Source organism: Perca fluviatilis, chromosome 17, assembly GCF_010015445.1.
Source record: "Perca fluviatilis chromosome 17, GENO_Pfluv_1.0, whole genome shotgun sequence".
NCBI classification, from domain to species: Eukaryota; Metazoa; Chordata; class Actinopteri; order Perciformes; family Percidae; genus Perca; species Perca fluviatilis.
The window spans coordinates 8,709,948-8,731,425 of NC_053128.1; the positions used below are offsets into that span (position 1 = coordinate 8,709,948).

Below are 21,478 nucleotides of genomic sequence, written 5' to 3' on the forward strand. Positions count from 1 at the left end.
CGTTGAATGCTAATGGCATCATTCACTGGGAGGGGCTTGTACACACACGGTTATGTTGGTTTACTAGCACTACAGTACTGGATTAAATGTAACTGTATGGGATACGTTGTTGTACTGTATGAATATCTGGCCAGTTATCTCAGAAGGCTGCAGCTCGTCTTTTAACAGGAACACACACAGGCGAGAGCACGTCCCCCCCCCACCCATGCTGGCCTCCCTTCGTACAGGGAGCCAGTCCCTGTACGTTTTACAATTGATTTTAAAATGCATATATAATTGTACAAATCATTAAATGGGCTAGCTCCAACCTATCTCTCCAATCTTTTACAACCTTACATCCCCCTCCCCCCCGAGGTCAGCTGACCACTTGCTCATTGTAGTCCCAAGATCAAGGATGAAGCACAGGGGAGAGCATGCCTTTACAGTTGTAGGCCCTAAACTCTGGAATGAGTTGCCTCTACATGTTAGGCTCGCCCCTACACTGCCTGTTTTAAAATGATCCCATCTTTAACCTCAGGCTTTTAAAACACTATTTTGTCTTTAAACTGGTCTTTTAACTGTGCTCTTTTTATGTTTTGGTTATCTTTGATTGCACAGAACTTTGGTTGTTGCTGTTCTCAATTGTGCTATTTCTTAAATACATTTGGATTGGATTGGATTTAGATATCTTTTAAGATTAGAAGAGCAAATGCCCATTCTTGGGGGGGGGATCCCACGCCATCTGAAGGTGTCAGATTGTCCATCAACACTTCAGATGTGACATCATGATAATGTATTTGCTCTAGAAAACCTCCCTTTGGTATTCAAGTGAGAGGGAGATATGAGATGGCACAATGTGACTCAACTCTGCGTCAACACACTCTTCCATCTAGCAACTCTACTATTTTGAGTTGCAGCCCGTGTGTGGGAACACGCACTGTGGAAAACTATGAGGCACACTGTACTGTGACCTGACACTAAGCACTTTTATGTATGAACAGAGAAATTCACTCTGACTGTGATCACGAACAGTGATTTTTTTTTTTTTTTTTTTCAAGCTTTCGGACTAGCTTGGCAGATGTTGAGAAAAGTCAGGAAACATACACAGATAGACGGACAGGAACAGTGAGCTGCAGAGTGGGAATCTGCAGTGACGTGTTGTGTACCTGTAGCGGTGTACTCTCTGCAGACATGGACGTGAAGCCCACAATGTCGCTGAAGTAAATCGTGACGCTGTCGAACGCTTCCGCCTGCACCGTCTCCCCTCGTTTTAGCTGCTCTGCTACTGAGCTGCATGCAGAGAGAAAGAGGCATGAGGTCAAAATGTTCACAATACTCAAACAACTGGAAAAAAAGAAAGTCAGACAATCAACTACAAGCTCTAAGAGTGACGTTTTGTTGACAATCTTCCTCTTCCTAAAACACAGCTACAAAATGCCTGGCAGGTTCAATTATAACCGCGTGCCACTCCCCTCCATCGAGGCCATCCAGGGCAAGCGATGCTTGCATAAGGTGCGCAGCATCATCAAAGACTGTTCCCCCCAACCACAGCCCACTCCCCTCCAGGAGGCGAACCAGCAGGTGCAGAGGAAGCTTCTTTCCTGCGGCTGTCACCCTACTGAACTCTAGCTCTGCATCCCGGTGACAATTAACCTACTCAGCCACCCCCGGACAATTTACACTACCCTATCCCACCAATACTGTTTATTTACAAATGTACATACTGTAATTACACCTATACATAGCCATATTCTACTGCTCTTCATACTATTCATCCTGCACATACACTTATTCTTACTACTCTTACAATGTTACCACACTGCACATACTGTACATATCTGATATGGTTCATACTGAATATCCATATTTATTCTGTTTTTCTAATAATATATTCTGTTAATACACTGCATATATCTATATTATTCTTACTACTAGTATAATGTCACTGCTACTACATTGCACATATCTGTATATGTTGTTCATACACTGTTCATATTACATAGCCATATTTATTCTGCTCTTATAACACTGCAATATATTTCTTGTCCTGCCTATGCACCACCTGCCTATACTTGAATATCACATTGCACTTTTCTGCTCTTTTTGCACTTCTGGTTGGACGCAAACTGCATTTCGTTGTCTTTATACTTTGTATTCTGCACAATGACAATAAAGTTGAATCTAATCTAATCTTTGCTTAGTCTGCTCACGCTAATTTTCTCTCACTCAAATAACGCCAAGGGCAGAAGCGCTGTGGCAGAAGTCAGCTAGTGCGCTGAGAAATGATATCTGTCTTTTCTCCCAAGCTCTTCTCTGTATGACTTTGAAGGAGGGACGATTTTTCAGCAGGAAAAGAGGATAAATGGGTGAGAAAGATGGGATTTGCTGCTGCGGTGTTATCCAAACGCCTAAACCCGCTATCATTTCTGCTCTTCTGTCTCCCTTAATGAGCAGTTTGCCTGTCAGCTTGCTCCGCTTCCTTTCATCTACCGTGAGATCGCACCACGGGGAAATGGGTATCTGTTATTAAAACGTGGTGTTGGGAGAGATTTGGAGTCTTTAATTAATACAGGGATTTATCACAATTGACAGTGTCACTGAGCCACGCCGGTAACACTCGCCCTATTTGATAGATTCAAGTTAATTGGAGTTTTTGGAAGGACTAACTTGTGAATGTTTGCTCTTACTGTGGTAAAATTTGATAGAGGAGGTTTTCGGCTTTCCTTTTCTCCTCCAGGTAGGCTTGTGTTCGCTCCTCCACCAGGTTCTCCAGGTTATTGGCGTACTGCTCCATCCTGGACAGCAGGTTGTTAAGAATACTGGTGCTGCCTTCCCTTTGGAAACACACACACACACACACACACACACACACACACACACACACACACACACACACACACAGTAGAATTAGGTGATATCCACACAAACCCCTGGTCGGTGAAGAGCTCAGGTCCTAAAACACTACTACTCTACAGCATAAAATACACAAATGGTTTTAATGTTGATTCAAAATAATGAAATGAAATAAAATAATATATACCAAGTATGATAACAATGGCACCTGTCATTTCAGCAGACCCAAATGGAATCTGACATTTGACAGTTTTCTGCAGTGATCCAGATTGAAAGTCTGTGGGATGTTCTGCTTGGGATGGAGATGTGTAAACATTCTTTTTTCATTTGTTTAAAATCCTCAGAAAATCTGCGGAAATTCCGTGTGGACATGCATTTCAGTGAGCATATCATTATTTTAAGGAAAATTGAACATTTGAGCAATTGAACCTTTTGTTTTGTTTTTCTTTGTCGTAGTGATGTCTCTGTGTTCCCATATCTGTGTAATTATTTTGGTGAGTGCAATGTTATCATAATTATTAGACATTATAAAACTACTAAAGTAAAAATCGGGTTGGAATGAACCAGAATTATCCCTTACAAAAGTACTGCACCAATTTAGCATTGCACTTCTATAACATTGTCAGGACTGTGTTTTAAAAAAGTAATCAGAATCGATGCAGCAGAACCAGATAGCGACTCACACATTCTTCAAAACCTGCCACCTATGTTACCTACAATTCAACTTGGCCACTGATAGTTGAGTCTGAGATTTGGGTGTTATGCTAGTAGCGGCTAATGTAGCCTCGATCACTTCTTTTTAACTTTTCTCCCCCAGATTTGTTTCATTTTCAAAATTGTCTTCAGACCTAAATGACACTGACTCAAATGACATCACTTAAGGCAATTTAGCAGACTTTACATAGCTCCCACTGCGGCCACAAAAGGCTTTAAATAAATTTTTCACATGTACAGTAGTTCTCCCCAACAACTGTACACAGACGGTGTATAAAATCAGTGGAATTCTCCTTTCAATGATTTATGGATTTATTTATTACTGTCATTATACAATAAAGGATTGCACAGTGAAATGTAGCTGTAACCCCCACCGTGCTACACACACAATTTAAGATATTTCAATTATTAAAGAATATGAACAATAAAAAATAATAAAATCTAAATAAATAAAACACATTTAAGTTATTGGTCCTGTACTCCCATATGTTTTATCATGTGGATTGTAATGGCTTTGGGAATCAGCTCCATCAATCAGGGACAAACAATCCATATTTTTACCACTATTTAGATTAGAGGAAGCTACAACCACACTGACCATTACGCAAGCAATAATTTATTTAGAAAAATACAACGTTTCGGTCTTAGACCATCAGGTAAATAACATTATTTAGATTAGAAATGTATTATGTATAAAAAAGAAAAATACAAACTTCATTGTCACTTAGCACAGTAAAAAAATACTCTAAATGTCCAAAGACATTGACCCTTGTGGAACCCCTTGGCCCCAAATGTAAAACTACTGATGGAATCATCAAGAGCAGTTGGCTATTCCAGTGAGTATTGCAGTTCCATAAAGTTGAAAGACACACAAAAGACAAAAAAAAAGAAAAGAAGAAATTTGAAGCAGCAGAGGCTGAGATATCTCCAAGCCAAACTCCAAACATTCTAGATGCAGCATGTCCCATAATGTAACCAACAGCATGTTTTATTAGACCTTCCCTGCCTGGTAAATGTAATGCAGCTCTATGTTAAAGTGCTCATTTTCAGGTTCATAATTGAATTTAGAGGTTATACCAGAATAGGTTTACATGGTTTAATTTTCAAAAAACACCATATTTTTGTTGTACTTCACATTGCTGCAGCTCCTCTTTTCACCCTGTGTGCTGAGCTCTCTGTTTTAGCTACAGAGTGAGGCATCTCACTTCTGTTCCATCTTTTTTTGGGAGTCCCACATACCAGTACCTATGTAAGGACTACTAGCCAGTCAGAAGCAGAGTATGAGGGCGTGCCCTGACAAGCAAGCTAGTTTGAGCAACAAACCTGCTTCAGCCCGTAACCATGGCTTCAGCTCAGCCGTACATGTTCGAACCCGAGTCTGATCCCGAAACACAGGCAGAACAACCCGAACCAGCTTCGCAACCTAGACTGGAGCAAGACTTTTCAGGGTGGTACCTTATATAAATGTTAACAAATTAATCGTTTTAATTCTGCACTGTCTCCTGGACATGGCGATACAACTATCTGAACTCCGCTCTAACTAGCTTGGTTTGAGGGCATGCCACGCTAGCAGCTAGGCGAGCATTATTATTACTAACGTGTGTTACAAAGTGACGCAAAATGACACACGTCTGTCTCTGAAGTAAAGGCTGTACTACAATAGAGCTGTTTGGAGCAGTTTGTGAACAGTGTTTTCTGTTGGAGATGGTAAGTCCCTGTGGGGTGGACTTTGGGCTTTTTCACTTTGTAAACCTATAACGTGCACAAAAAAGATATATAACAACACAATAAATGAAAGGGAAAAAGCAAAAGAACATACTATGAGCACGTTAAAAAAAATTAGTCTCCGAGTCCAAGCTGAGATACACGGATGAAATCATCAGGATTATTTCCTTAGACAAATCTCCTCCAGACCCACAGAAAGACATCCTACAACTGTTTTCACAGGCTGAGTAATACTAAGCATGACAAGTAAACTGGCCTTTATGTGTAAAATTGGTGGAGTTCAGAGGTTAAATGGCAGTGTTGCTGTTTGAGGTAAAAATCTAATCCTTAAAAGGCCTCACAGAGTCTCTGAATGCTGTAGCTGTCTCTCCTCCAGCCACCTGCGACCAATGGCAACCACTTTCTAAAAAACAAGCTCTCTTTCTGTGTAGGTTAAACTGAAGAAAAAATAAATACCAGAAAAACATATTACTGTTCCAATACGACTTTGTTAATACATCCAGCGATGAGATATGAATGGTTCATGTTTGTATAATGTATACAGTTTCTCTGATATATGAACACACAGTAGCTGGAGGAAAAACAGACACTCCAAGCATTCTGTGAAATGTCTCTGTTTACGTCTCTACTGCTGCAATTGTAGCATTTCACATTTATTTTATAATTACATAATACACGTATTGTATAACGTGTGTGTCTCAGGAGGCTTCTACATTCATATGCTTACGCACACAAACACACACAAACATGCATGGACACGGATTTACTCCAACATGAGCAAGAAGGTGAGTCATCCACACCACCGTGGCGGCTAAACGCATCAATGCCTCGCTTGGCATCCTGCCATGCTTCTTGTGGGTCACAGATCCTACACACACCCACACATTGTTTAAGTTTAAAGAACAAAACATCAGAGGGAGCCATGATAGACAGTGATGCGTATCAACGCACAGACGACATCCATATTTCCCTTATTCATCCACCTTAATAGTAGCGGTGAAAGCCTGGGAAATGTCACTATGCTGAGCATCGTGATGCTAAAGAGATGAGGAGCCAGAAAGTAATCATTTCAGCAAGTGATTTAATCCTGAATCCTACATTTTTGGTGTCAATACCGCCATCATATATCCATTCATAGCCTAATGCTTTTCAGACTGCGAGCTGCTGCCTCCATCGTTGACATCGCCATGACACCGAGGTCGGTGGCAGGGAGAGAGGGGGCAGTTGCTGCTCTTGTATCTCGCATGGGGATGCAATGATTGGTGCTGTTGTGGTTTGCCACGTTACCGTGACAACCACAGAAACCACACCAAGGAAAATGATCCAGTAATGATACCTTCCAGAACTCAGGCGTTAGGGAGCGCCCAGATAGCTCAGTTGGTAGAGCGGGCGCCCATATATAGAGGTTTACTCCTCCACGCAGCGGGCCGGGGTTCGACTCCGACCTGCGGCCCTTTGCTGCATGTCATTCACCCCTCTCTCTCCCCTTTCATTTCTTCAATAAAGGCCTAAAAATGCCCAAAAAATAGAAGACCAACAACTCCTGTGTTCTGCTTTTTTAAAAGATTATTTTTTGGGGCATTTTTAGGCCTTTATTGACAAGACAGCTGAAGACATGAAAGGGGAGAGAGAGAGGGGGAACGACATGCAGCAAAGGGCAACAGGTCGGTCGAACCCGGGCCCGCTGCATCGAGGAGTAAACCTCTATATATGGGCGCCCGCTCTACCAAATGAGCTATCCGGGCGCCCCAATTTAACATTTTAGTCTGGTGGCTTTGAAGAGAGCAATATAACAGCTTCAGTTCCCTGTCATAAAGCGATGAAAATATTCTAAATATAGCGTACAACTTTTTCTTTTTTTTAGGTGGCTACAATACGCTTTGCTGCTGCCCCAGCTGCAACTGTACATTGTTTGGCTTCCGTGCCGGTACTCCTGCCAGCTTCTCCAAACTACACACTAACTATGAATAAGTACTGTACCTCATACAACCCCACTTCAAAATGTCCAAACTATCACTTTAATTAGCTGACAGCAGGTCACCGGAACAAAATTTGTCTACAGACAAGCACACATTTCAACAAATATGAAGAATAAAGTTTCCAATAATAAATTATTATTACCTGTCATTATTTATGTATAAATGAAGCAGTTATTTTAAAGGGGTGATAGAATGATTATATAGGGTATTTTACACTGTTCCTTAAGGTCTCCTAATAGGGTATGTAACATTGGTTGGGCTGAAAATTGCCCGAATGCTATTTTATTAGGCCCTTAACTACCCTGTGAATATGGCTCTATTTGGAACAAGAGCTTTTCTTCCAAATATGGTATGCTCATTAATATTCCAAATGAGCTACGCGCTGATTGGTTTGAACAAACTACATAGAAACACATGGGAGACTCTCATATTTCAGACACTGCAAAGTTATACATTGTTTATCGGGCTATTCCATTACAAAATTCACTTCTGAAACTTTTTTATGCGAGAAATCAACTATGTAAAGCTCAAATATGGGCCGCTTTACAAAAATGGATGGCTAATTGCAAATTTTGTCCGACTGTGTGTCGGAGTTCAGCGCCGGTGCTGCCTGTGTTGCTGCCTCGCCGCCCGACCTGCCTTCCTCCACAGACCCCGGCCTGCTATGAGGTACTTGGAGCTCCGTCACGACTGGCAGCCCACAGCACTCCATCCCCGCGCAAAGTCACCGTCTCTTGGGCTAATGACAACCAAATGCCCCTGCCCTGACAGAGCTCCAGGGCCTGCAGCTCCCCTCTTCCTGCTAGCTAAATGCCCGGTGTATGTGAGTGAGAGCGCGGTCAGCGAGCTTGTTACGCCAGCAATCTCTTACCACAGGTTTCAGTTAATCTTTTAATGTGTGTAATTATAATGTGTTGAGTTACTTAAACAAACGATTGGGGAAATAAATGCCACTTGTCCGCGAGTGCCATTGATAGAGCCTGCGGCTTTCCAATCCATCGTTTTATGAGTACATAACCTATTTGTACTAGTGTAGACGTTTGGTATCATTTCGGGCATTATTAGTGGGGTCATTTACGAGATACAAACGTGGGTCGATTAGCCTATGCGCTAAGCTATTCAGCTGATAACGCTACTCTACGCTAACTCTCCCAATGTTAGACCCAGGTGAAAAAAGCTTCTGCGGGGGTGTTTGGCTCGAGGTCATGGTGCAAAGGACCCTAGGGTGAAATTACTCCGAAGCATCACTTTAACTGTCTAGTAAACGGTCTCTGACTTTTGACACTATGTTCTCTGAAGTTTGTACAAAATTACCTTTCTTTCCTATGAAATTATTAGAATATTTCTGACTCAATTTAAACTGCTATAACTCTTGAAAACATTATGCAATCGCAACCAAACATAGACCACATGCATATTAAATCTGATTGATCATGCAAAATCGGATGGCATTTCACATGGGGATGACCCTACAGCATGAGAAATTATTTGCACTAAGCTGTAACGTAGTTATGAAGTTTTTATGGAATCATGGCTGTCCTCAGCCAGTCAGCATGTTTATTCATCACTGCGCATTTTGATGCTGATCTGGATCCAGACACTGATAACATTTTGTACTATATATAAAGCAAATGTAGAGGGATGTGCAGTCTTGGCTCTCTGGGCGCTTTCTTGTTTACAAAGAGGCTAAACATTTAGACAGCTTTAATTAATTTTCCTGAAATGTGTGCACGGATGTGCCAGGTGTTTCAGAAAAACACAGTTGAGAAAAACATGAAATACATGCAAGAAAAAGGACAGTTTAATTGCTGAACACAAAGTGAAATAAATATAAGTACAGGGACTGACTTGACGTGCACGGGGAAAGGTCAGCTATTCATGGCGAGCAAAGTGTCAGCTCCCTGTGTGGGTTAAACCGAACCGTTTAGTGCTGAACACCCCTCTTGTTCCGCGCCCTTCAAGCTAAGACTAAGACACACACACACACACACACCAAAAATAACACCCCATCCATCCCGTCATGTCAACAACATACATTTAGCTAATGAAAATAACCGGCAAACAGAGCATTAACGCACAGGCCTCAGAGGCAACGGGCTTCATACACACGAGGAGGTGCTTTGCACACAGCTGCTGTCAAGAGCATCCTTGAGTGCTTCTGAGAATGTCAATCATAAGAGCTCGCTACTCCAAGCCGCCACAAATGGAAAGCTATACATCACTGGGCTCATCCTACATTGACTTACAGAGCTAACAGAGAAGAGGTCAGGCTGAGAGGAATAACCCCCCAACCAAACAATACTGTTCATAGGGTTCCTTCCAAAACCCCTGCTTTTAGATTTCAACTCCATCAAATCAACACGTTGTGTACAGCTGTCATTCGATCTTTAAAGGAGAAAAACGGCCACATAAGTCTTTTGTTCGGCACATATTTACGCTTATAGTGGCGGCGCCCTCTAGTGGGCATAGTTATTTTCACGGGACTACATCATAAGAATACCAAGTTCCTTGAAAGGAGGCAGGTTGGGGTTGTGGATGGGTCCAGGACTTTTGGATGTTTGCATCTTAATGCATTCGTGTGCAATTCACAGTTTCCTTCTCGTCACATCTATGTGAAAATTGTTTGTCCTTGAGGTTCAAGGCTCAGCAGTCATCATGCAGCACAGCACTGTACAAAGAAATGCAACTGCAGTCTTATGGATTTGATTTCACAACAATGTAACTCATGAATGTAATGGTCTTGGCGTCCAACTCTCAAATCTCTGACATCAGAGTGGCCTTGAACTCACCATAAAGGAGGTGACGGTAATATACTTTGATGAAAACAATAAAGGCAATGACATCTGTGATGGATTATTTGTTTCAAGCACACTTCAAATCTCTGCTGGCTGATTTGCTCTGATGCTCTGGCTAAAAAGAACTGAGTATTACCTGTGCTGATTATAAAGGGCCCTTAAAGTCAACAGCAAGTTCCCTATGAAATAATGAATAATGATGATATTGAACAACGAGTTCCAGCAGGCATGAAAGACAGACTGGAAGTAGCACCGGTGCAATAGCATAGACTATAAACATAGTGGACGTAGCAACCGTGACGCCACCCATCTGAGGAGGATAACGCCGTGACAAGTTTACAGCTATTTGAATGTACACAGTGCCATGATAAGCATTGCTAAGCCTCTGTCCTGATTGACAGGTCGGTGTATAACCACACCCATAAAGCATCCCCTGCTTTATCGTCTATTTTAAAATAAATGGGATCGTAATTTACTAAATGAACATCATGCTGGATTGCAGAAGACTTGAAAATAGCGATAGAGACCATAAACTCATTATGAAAAGGTTTACTGAGGTAGTAATAAATCAAGTGATTTCATTTTCCCATAGACTTTTATAGAAACAGACTTCCAGTGGAGTTGCCACCCATTGGAAATTAGATAGAATGCAGGTTTAAGGCACTTCCGCATTGGCATCACTTTTCAGGCCGAGAAGCTTCAACCATTATTTTTACAGTCTATGAGCGTTGGCTGTATTTTGTTACCTGGATAATCTGTGATCATCCATGGCTAAAGCTGGAATTATACTCAGGAACTAACAGGCTACAACACACATACTGTAAATGTATAAGTATAGTTATCTATAACTATACATCTGTGCTGCAGTAGATAGTAGACAGATACAGAGATATCATGTGGCGACCACAGGAACTGTGATTGGTCAGCTTGCGCTGCTTGTGTCTTGCCCTACAAGTTTCCAGAAATTGTTGATGTGATTTTTCTCCTTTTCAAAACCACACATCTAACAAATCCATCTCCACCGCACACCTCCTGCTCACAGTGACTGCCACTCTCGTTCACGGGGAATGACAGAATGTCAACATGATTGCTTTGGCAATGGTGTCCTATTCAGCAGTGAGACGAGGAAAATCGCCATCACTCGATATCACAAAGTGAACTGAAGAAGGCGAGCACAATGACTGTATGTACAGTAATTACAGCGCAACATGGACTAGTCATGTGCTAAGCTAGATACTAAAGGTCATGACCATGTTAGAAGCAGAAAGCTCCAAGTTGCCATTCAGTGTAATTGACCGTGACCAGTGTTTTGATCTGCATGTCACAACTCAGGGGACAGGAAGGTGGACTGCAGCTGGCAGACCGTTACGACCTTGGAGCTGAACAAATAATCCCTCTTTTTCACATCACATGTGGAATCGTACGCACTGCAATGGCACACATACAGTATATACTTCTGTATCTGCTTGTTCCAACTGAAGCTATAAAGGTGCTATGACCATAGATACAGATGACTAAGTGAAGTATTCAAACCCAAGATCTCATGTTTATAATGGCTGCATTGTTACAACCAATTGAAATATCCCAGATGTGCTTTCGCACAATTTTACACACATTTCCTTAGAGTTTGGCACCATATTTGGTGTTTTTGAAAAACCTTTGGGATCTTGACTAGAATTTCAAAGGCCCTGAAAACTTATTTTCTCGATTAGTCACACATGAACACACCATTCTGGTTATTTTAGATGAGAGATTTCTGTATTTCATTTTTTTCATCTCACTGGTTTGAAGGGGCGTGCCTTTGACTGTGTTCTACAGAAGCACATTACTATTACTACTTATCTCATAATTATGACTTACTAAGTCATAAATACAAGAAAAGATTTTTGAATTATGAGATTGTTTTCTTGTAATTCTGGGATCTGTTCTCGTTATTGTGAGATCTAATTTCATAATATGATATATTTCTTTTAAATAATCATTCTTCTAATTACAAAATAAGGCCTCAATTTTTTCTGTATTTTTACTCAAGTAGTACAGGACTTCTCTATAATGGTATTTTTTGGGGTTGTAATAGTACAAATATTATTATATCTGTACATACTGTATATACTATTTTACACTTTCCCAAACAGCTCTTACAAGCCTCTAGTTGATTACCAAAAAAGTGCTTTAAATTGTTTTCTGTCCATGTGTGTGTGCTTTAGTGTCACTTTGTATCAGCAGGGATGCTTCATACAGTAAGTCTTTCTGACAGAGCTGCCCTAGTCCAGGAAAAAAAACATCCTTGCCTCCCTTCCTGCGTCGACATAAAACTCTGGACCAAAATATAAACATGAATGATTCATGGGATCATTGAACAAAACAATACCAGAGACATGGACTCACACACCCCAATTTCTAACACAAACACACACACACACACACACACACACACACACACACACACACACACACACACACACACACACACACACACACACACACACACTCGGAGATGGAAAGGCAGCAAAGAGCACTTCCTGTCAGGAATTACAAGCATCCTTTTATCCACAATTGCCGTGGCGACTTCCAGAACATTATTCTTTTTCCTGTTTGTCTTTTTAAATCTCTTAAACTTATCAACTTGCACGGCAGTCCGAGGGACACTGGGTTCTCGACACAGTGTTCACATGTTGAGTTAGCAGGGAAAATACTGATGGTCTGAGAAAGAGCAGACTCCGATTTCAATTTGTCAAATTATCTCCGGATGGAAGTGTCGAGAATGTTAAATTAATCAAGAGTGCTTCCAGCTCCTGGTGTTTTGGTGGGATTGCATTCTGTCACATTAACGGCCAGTTTACCCAAATTACAAAAAAAAAAAGATATGTCTTGAATTCTGAGGTTGTTTTTGTAATTTGAGTGACCTGGTTCTTTAAGGAAAAGCACAATGAGACTGGGTAGTGTGAAGAAATGAAGTGCGGATCTCACTTGTTGAGTTTGGCCACGTAGATCTTGATGTGGCCGAAGTCGGGCCTCTCTGCGGGGTCCTCGGCCCAGCAGCCCTCCATCAGGATGGTCAGCTCCTCCGAGTGGCATTTGTTGTCTGTCGTCGGACGAAAGTACGGCTTCTGACCGTTCCTCACCTTCTGTACGATCTCTGCGGTCGAGAGGACAGAGAGAGTGGTGTGTCTGGGGCAGGCCGTTCTCACCATCGGTGACATCAGTCACATTTCATTCATGCTGTGTAAAATGTGTGTATGTTGGGGCGGCTTTTGGGTGCAACTATGATTTCTTTTTGTTTTATTTGTATTTGTAGTCAACACACTCAAATGTCAGCCAACACAAAGGATGTACGTTTTACTAAATTTAAAACAAATTGCTCATACAACCTTAAATGAAAATGTTATGTTTGAATTAAAGCAGGCAAGCAGCACAAAGACCATACAACACACAACTTTGGTTTTCTTATAATTAGGCAGTGTATTAACATAATGCTGATACGCTGGGTGGACAAAATGATTGAAAAACAGAGCTTGTATTTAACTAAGAACTCCTTACTGGTCTCATGCATTGCCATTGCAGTGTTACTCATTTTTCTGTAGGGAATTCCATATAGGTTTTTTTTAAACTGCAGTAGATGCTTTCAAACCTAGATTACTATTTTCATGAATATTGACATTCTTTAATCAGTTCACAGTTCTAGATATCTGTAAATGTGCTATTTCTGCTGGATGAACCTTAATATATTCAGCACTGCACATATCTCCTCTTTGATGCATTAATCATACCATTTAAAAAGTTTGAAAGAGACATCTTTGCCAAAATGTTTTCTCAACATCCTCTCCTTTCCGTTATTAGCATCATCATGAAAGTCGTTTTTAAGCAGCTCTGGTTTTAGCCGACACTAGAGAGCAGGTGCAGGCTTTCGCTGCCCTCAGCCTGTTAATGGATAAGTATCAGGGCACTTGTACAATCAGCATCGAGCGTGACTGAGAATAAAAGGCTAATCAAAGTCATCACACGGCGGAAGCGCCCCGGGAGGGTTTCACACATCCACTTTGGATGTGTGAAAGTTGAACTCCTGATCTTGAAATGCTTTCGAAGTTGAAGTTAGTCCGGCTGTCACTAAGCAGAAACAGCGGTGGAGGTAAGTAGATGCTGGTGAAGAAACCGGTCAAACCGCAACATGTGTGCAGGAAGCTGAAGAGCCAAAGTGCCAGCAGTGATTAAAATCAGATTTTCTTAGTCTTAATAAACTAAAGACGATAAAAGAAATAATGTGCTAGAGCATTCCAGTAAGAGATAAGCTACTGCAAAGCAAAATATCTCTCAGGAAGGCTGTTGTCCAAAGATATCATTTTCACAAGAATTACATCATATGCACTAAGCCCATTGGGCTGTTTCTTTCCTTTGTTGATGCTGTTGAGGCTAGATATCCATTTTAATTTGTCTACCTCAGTCTGCTGAAGCCTCATATTAGCTTTGGTTAACCATCTGAATTAATTTATTTCACAGAAATATTACTGTGGATTTTGTCCCCCATCACTTAGATTGAAATTGCTTTAGGATGTGATGTCTTGGCAGCCATGGAAAGGGGAATAATTAAATCAGCTGACAGGGCTTTTAGTCTGCATAAGGGCATGTGAGGATTGTTTTAATTAAATAAATGTGACCCTAACTTTTAAGGGATTGTTGGGAAAAATACCATAGACTGTATAAAATATGGACATAATCTCCGTGATGTCACCCATAGGTTTCTAAAGAGCCAAAATAAAGCTCAAAGTGGGGGGGCTCAGGCTGTCGCCATCTTGGCAGTGCCTGATGTCAGGTAATCCGAAAGTGGGCAAGGAGGGGGAGCGCTGATGGAGCTGAGGCGGGCCAAGTGAAGCCTACGGTCCATACTCAGCCACCTGTCACTCAAAACAGAACGCCCTTAAATATGCAAAACTTTAAGCCTAAATAAAATGTAAACAGGTGAGTTATTAAAAAAAAATTAAAATCACACCCCCCCGTAGAGGTGTCATGAAGGGGGAAGTCCAAACCCGTTTTTGTTGTACCAGGCTGTAAACATGTTTAACTCTGCTGTAAAGTTGGCCATTTTACCATGGTGGTCTGTGAGGATTGACTCCCTTTTGGAGCCAGCCTCAGGTGGCCATTTGATGAACTGCAGTTGTTAGCGCTTTTGGGCTGGCTTTATTTTTTAGGACCGGAGGTTGCCGCTTGACTCCTCAGCTGTTTAGCTTCTCTTTTTGTAAGCCCAGAATCCCTAAGAACTACGCTGATGATGGATCAGCATTTATGTTAGTGTGAATGCAGGAAGTAGTGTTTCCCTTCTGTAGAGAGTTTGCTTTATGACTCAAACCGGTGACAGGGTTGCTTTTGTATGCCCCTAGGGTATCTGTTGATGCTCCTATCTATCTGGCTGAACACTGGTTTTGTTTTTTATTATTACTCTATTAATCTGTTTTAGTTTCTGCGCTTTGTCATATTTTCTTATCCCAGATAGGAGATGTGTCGGTGTTTGTGACTCCAGCTGCCTCAGACATCTGGCCAACATGTGTTCTTTGTTTGTGTACGTAGCTGCAGGGCTGCGACATAGTAGTCTGACCTTACCAAAGTCCCCTTTGATATGGCAGTGAAAAGCCTATGAACGAAGTGAACTTTCATCTGTTCTGTCTTTGGCCAAGTCTTTAGGAACATTTCCCCGACTAGTTTCTTATGAAGAAGCTTTATAATGTTACAGAGAGATAAGTAAAAAAAACAAAACAAAAAACACGTTTGTGCTGATTTATCCGTTCCATAGACTTTTCTTTTTGTCCTTGTCTTACATGTTAGTTTTACCACATGCTTAATTGATCCCAGTGGACCTCCCAGAGGCCTATAAAAGACAGTTGTGTTTACCTTTGGGGCTGAGGTCCATGCCATCCACATAGAAAGGCCCATTTCTCAGGGCTATTTCCTGCAGTATGATGCCAAAACTGTACACATCACCCTTGGGAGTCCCTTGAGGAGGGTGGCGGTCGTATATGAGCAGCTCAGGAGCCGTCCACATCTTCTCTGAGAAAACCAAGAAACCGCTCATAAAATGTCTGTAATACAACAGGAGCTGATGTCTTTTTGTGAATGAAAAGGATTCCGTGCTGTGAGCGAAGAAATGAACTTCACTTACTTGCATATAGTGCGTGCGAGTCATCGTTTTCGCAGGATGAGCGGAAGCTGGCCAAGCCATAATCCGTGATTTTCAAAACAAATCGACTGTCCACCACGCAATTAGATGACTTCAAATTTCCATGGCAGCCAATGTAGCTGTTGTGGAGATAGTTCATTCCCTGGTGGAGAGGAGCATTAAGTCAAGCATTAAGGGGTGTTCGCCCCCCCTCTTCATACATGAAAACACACAAATCCAGACATATGGAAATAATACGCTCTGACAAGTGGATGCATGCTGAAGGTTTTCGAAAGAGGCCGTGATTCAAGGACGGCACAGGGGAATTTCTGTGAAATTACGGTTAATTCCTTAGGGAAAAGGACAGCGGTTACTGAATGTACTTGTGTTCAATATTTAGTGGAAACGTTGAGTCAAACGTCCCTCAGAAATACACCAGCACCTCTTCTCTGTAAAGCGCTGCTATCTGTGTGGAGAAATGTAGCTGGAGCGCTTAGTCATGCATGTAGTTCAATATCAAATCCATCCCAGAGACCGCTAACAAAAAGCCTCTTTGTTAGGACAGACTCAAAATAATCTCCTAAAATAAATCCATGATTAGTTTTGATTAAGATGGAAGGAACATTTTTGCAAAGTTTATGAGTATGTGACTGTCCTACTTTTCACTATACAAAAGCAACATTTACTGTTGTTTCATACACTGCACTGTGCCAAAAATACTTTTTTTGTGCATGTCGGTCCCTCTGACTCTCTCTTACTGCCTCACTCACACTTTCACAAACTGACCATGTGAAACCATGGCAACTGGAAAAAATGTTGTGAGTCCTAAACACACAAAGCATCTAATTAACAGTGATAAGTGACCAAGTTGTGCGCGGCCATGGAAGGCTTGTATCATGTGGACGCGCTGACAGTTTGGTTGGCATTACTTAGAATTTCTCATGGGGGCGGCAGAAACTACGCACTATAGCTTTAAAGTAGGCTGCGTACGCAAATACGTCAACATCCATCCATTCTCTGTCTGAATGTGGACTTTGACTAGACATGTTTTTTGGGATAGGTCAAAAACAAATAGAATCCAGGAGAAAATATGTTGAAACAGGGCTGAAATCGATTGTCCTATACTTTGATTTCTGATTTTTGTTTACATAGCTTTCAGTCTGAGCGCCTCGTACCTTCACTATGTCATTGATCAGCGAGTAGCGGAACATCCAGTCCAGGTTGATGCTCTCATTCTCCAAAATATCCTGGAAAAACAAAAACAAATCAAAAATGCAGTAGAGATTATTTACAGACAGGAAAAGAAATCCAGTTTCTGCTTTATCTTTTACATTTCCCAGAGCCTCTCAGCAGCTGGGACAGCCCCAACGTTTATTTTGGGACTAAATACAGAACCACAATTAACAGATACGGTATAAATGGGAATAAATAGATAAACAAATAAGTAATACATTGGGTTGGGCTGTGCATTCTAAAGTGCTGGAGATCAATAATAAGAGTCATTAAAACCATAATTAAAAAAGGTGCTGGGGTGCAGTTCTTATTTTTGATTCTTTCTCTATTGGCGCTTACCCACTGCTAGTACCAGCTCTACTCGGCTCGGCTCGACCGCGGTTCCCCGTCCTCCATTTTCTATTGCAGATTTAGTACCGCCTCATGCCTGACAGTGCAGATCCACATGGCCGTGCGACGCATCTGTTGTGCCGCGCTCCACTTTATTCCTATGGGTGACGTCTAGCGACTTTAACGCACCCGCAAAGCATCCCAGGAAGGGGCCGCTACAATTGAAAAAATGCTGCGCGCCCAAAAAGCTGGCCCATGCCCATCTTTCTGCAAATGAATCCGTTGAACGCGACGCTACTATCCAGTAGAAGTAGACGAAAATCATTTAAACTGACCTTTGGTGATCTGAGATGAGAACAGATTCAGCAACTGCATGGCCTATTTCTCGCTTAAAATGTTTTCAGAAACACGTTGCACGCCATGCTGTCGTTTTGAAATTCGGGAGCAGCCAGACCCACGTGGCACGTTCAATCGTCCAATCATCTACCGGTCAAGGGCTTGGAGCATCAACCATGGATGTATGACGTCCCAACACCACGCTTCAGTCGTGTTGCAAAAGTGGATCTGCACTGTGAGGCGATCGTGGCTGGTCGCCATAGCGATGCCGCAGGAAACTGCCGTGACCTAACGTGACACACACACAGAACGTCGAAGGTGTGTTGTTTTTTTACTTTCGGCAAGAAAAATTTGGTTTCAAAAGAAGCTGGAGGCAGAAAAAAAAAAAAAACAGCGCTGGCTAAACTATTTAAAAATGGCATCTTTGTTCAGGACACGCCCGTCTGTCGCTAGCAATGATGACGCAGTGATTAGTGACGATTCTCTCTGACCAATCAGTAGTCTGCAGGTTTTCACGTCACCTTTTGGTATCGCCTCAGCTCGCTTGGAACCTGGATGGAGGTGGTACCATAGACTGTATAATATTAATGGACAACGCATCCGGTTCGGCGAAGTGCTGCAAATGTGGAAGTGCCTTAAAGCTGCATTCTATCTGAATTCCAGCAGGGGGAGACACGTGCGGTTGCAAAATGAGGTGGGTTTCTGTAGAAGTCTATAAGAAAGATACCCACTTCTCACTTGATTTATTACCTCAGTAAACATTTTCATAATGAGTTTATGGTCTCAATCGCTAGTTTTAAGTCTTCTGCAACACAGAATGATGTTCATTTTTTAAATGATCATCTCTAAATCGGCGATAAAGCAGGGGCTGTTTTAGGGCGTGGCTATGATGTCTTTGCCAGTGAAAGTAGTGAAAGTGTGTAACGTAGAGTGTAAGCAGCTCCTCCCTCACTCCTCCCTCTCGTCTAAAATCGTCACATCCGCAACCAGGATGGCTGCGCCCGTAACGGCAAACTCGACGACTCACAGCAGATCTCCACAAACCAGTGGGTGATGTCACACATGCTCTGTTCATTAATATACAGTCTATGGGTGATACTAAAAAAAGTACCTGTTAGCAGATACCAGGGACCTTTTTTCGTAATGGAAAACCAAAAAAGGCCAGTAGAGTAATGGAAAAACGCCATAAGTGTGAGTGATGAAAACCATGGCTGAGTTTTCCATTGTTTTCGTCCATTTTAGGAAGCATGTTGGGAACAGTGCAGGCCAAGAACAAGTTCCCTTCAGGCATCATTTACTGTAATCGCAAAAGACTGAAAAGAGACAAAGACACATTTGTCACACTTCAAAGATGAGTTTGCCACGTACTGTACTCTCACTGTATACTAAATAAGGGGATTTCTGGTGCCGTAGAGCTCAGTGTTTGGAGCTCGGTACAAACACTGCCAAGAAGAGTTTGGCAGTGTGACGAGGTTGTCTATCCTAAAACAGTATCCTACTGCAAAAACAAAAGTCCATCAGTTGGCTTATGTTAGAAACTTTTCATTCAGTGATTAATAAGGCTGAGGACATGTTGATTAATAAATCAATCACTAAGTAACTTCAGCTTGTTTCCAAATACAAAACTCCCAGCTGACAAATTCTCTCACATTCACTTTTGGTATAAAAGTTACGGGCATTGCGTTAAGTCATTACCCAAGTTATGTTGTTTATGTGAAGATATGTTTTTGCTCCTGATTTCAGACAAAGACCTGATTTTAAAGGTCCCATGACATGGTGCTCTTTGGATGCTTTTATATAGGGCTCAGTAGTCTCAGAAAGTCTCTTTCCCGAAATTCAGCTTTGGTGCAGAATTACAGTCACTACAGCCAGTCCCACAATGAGCTTTCCTTAGGATGTGCCATTTCTGGGTCTGTAGCTTTAAATGCTATTGAGGAGGAGAGAGGGGGGGTAAGGTGGAGGGTGGGGGTGTGTCCTTGAACAACTGCCACTTTGCTTGTTTGCAAGCCATGATATCTCTCTCTCATGGGTGGGCCAAATTCTCTGGGCGGGCAAAGCAGAGAAAGGGGAGGTAACCTTGCTCCTTATGGCCTCATAAGGAGAAGATTCCAGATCGGCCCATCTGAGCTTTCATTTTCTCAAAGGCAGAGCAGGGCTCGGTTTATAGCTATCGCCATTTCTAGCCACTGGGGGACCATAGGCATGCTGGGGGAATGCATATTAATGTTAAAAAACCTCATAAAGTGACATTTTCATGCCATGGGACCTTTAATTACATTTGGTGGAAAGTTTGCTTATAAGCCTAGAAACAAGAGATTTGCTTGAATCTAAAAGAAATATGGCACATAGGGCTAACTAACAGTTACTAACATTAATTTTTTGTATCAATTTTAGTCTGTAAAATAGTGAAAATGCTGATCAGCCCAAGGTGACATATAGCTTGTTTTGTTATATGTCACCAACAATCCGTAACCCAAAGATATTCCATTTTCAAAAAAAAAAGGTCAGCTTTTTGTGGATGTCTTTCCCAAAATGTCGAACTGTTTCTTTTGTTTTCTGTTTATCTACTAACTTTTTCAAGAAATTCTATAGCTGTCAAATAATCAATGCAGAGGACTGTACAGCCTTGGCAGACGCGTGGCTCTCTGAAGGCTTTTAGTTTGCTTGTGAAATAGTTCAGTTTTTGAAGAAAACAATGATTTGACAAATACAGCCTGATTAAAGAAACTACAAGGAGTTTTTAACTAACATTGAAACAAAGTTATTTTTGTATTTTAGTTTTCTCAATTGAATACTGATGCCTCTATATGACATAAACAAATGAGACCATCAGCGAGAAGATTGGCTTTTTCTACATCGTTATTCTTAACGCCTGTCCCTGGGTCCAATTCCCCACGAAGCCAGACAAAACCATTTATAAAACGCAGCCCGGTAGAGCCTAGGTTTACATTTTCCCAGGCAAGATCAGCAAAGAGAAAAAAGAAAAGAATTGACCGCAGAACAAAAAGGGACCGTGATTTGAAAGGATTCAAAATCGATCCTGAATTGGCCCTCTTCCTCATGGACAGGTATGCAATATGTCTATTTTATTTATGAAATAAATTGCGAGACGTAATTTTACATCAAAAGCCTATATGAATTTACATTGGTGGCTAAAACAAAGTATACATTTATATTAAATTATATATTTTAGTTATTAATCTTAGTCATAAATAAATACATTATCTAATTGCAATGCATCCTCCAAACAGCTGTTTGAAAAAAAAAAAAAAAAAGAGTATAAAAAGTTGCGTTTTCCTTTCATTCGCTTCCAAAACAAACGTGCTAGCCAGATTAAGATCTTTACGACATGTAAACACTACCACTTTTGTCCACAGGGGCAGCCA

General features: G+C 41.5%; 1 protein-coding gene across 1 annotated transcript in view; it reads right to left on the bottom strand.

Annotated features, from left to right (window-relative positions):
* Positions 1-21,478, bottom strand: part of LOC120545257 (atrial natriuretic peptide receptor 2) — an 84,384-nt gene that overhangs the window by 9,989 nt on the left and 52,917 nt on the right. Inside the window, exons 12-17 of the mRNA XM_039779445.1 lie at positions 17,369-17,440; positions 16,197-16,356; positions 15,929-16,084; positions 13,016-13,184; positions 2,667-2,813; positions 1,146-1,269 (exon numbers count right to left, since the gene is read on the bottom strand). Coding sequence (XP_039635379.1) covers positions 1,146-1,269; positions 2,667-2,813; positions 13,016-13,184; positions 15,929-16,084; positions 16,197-16,356; positions 17,369-17,440 — 828 coding nt within the window. The remainder of the gene's footprint in view (positions 1-1,145; positions 1,270-2,666; positions 2,814-13,015; positions 13,185-15,928; positions 16,085-16,196; positions 16,357-17,368; positions 17,441-21,478) is intronic.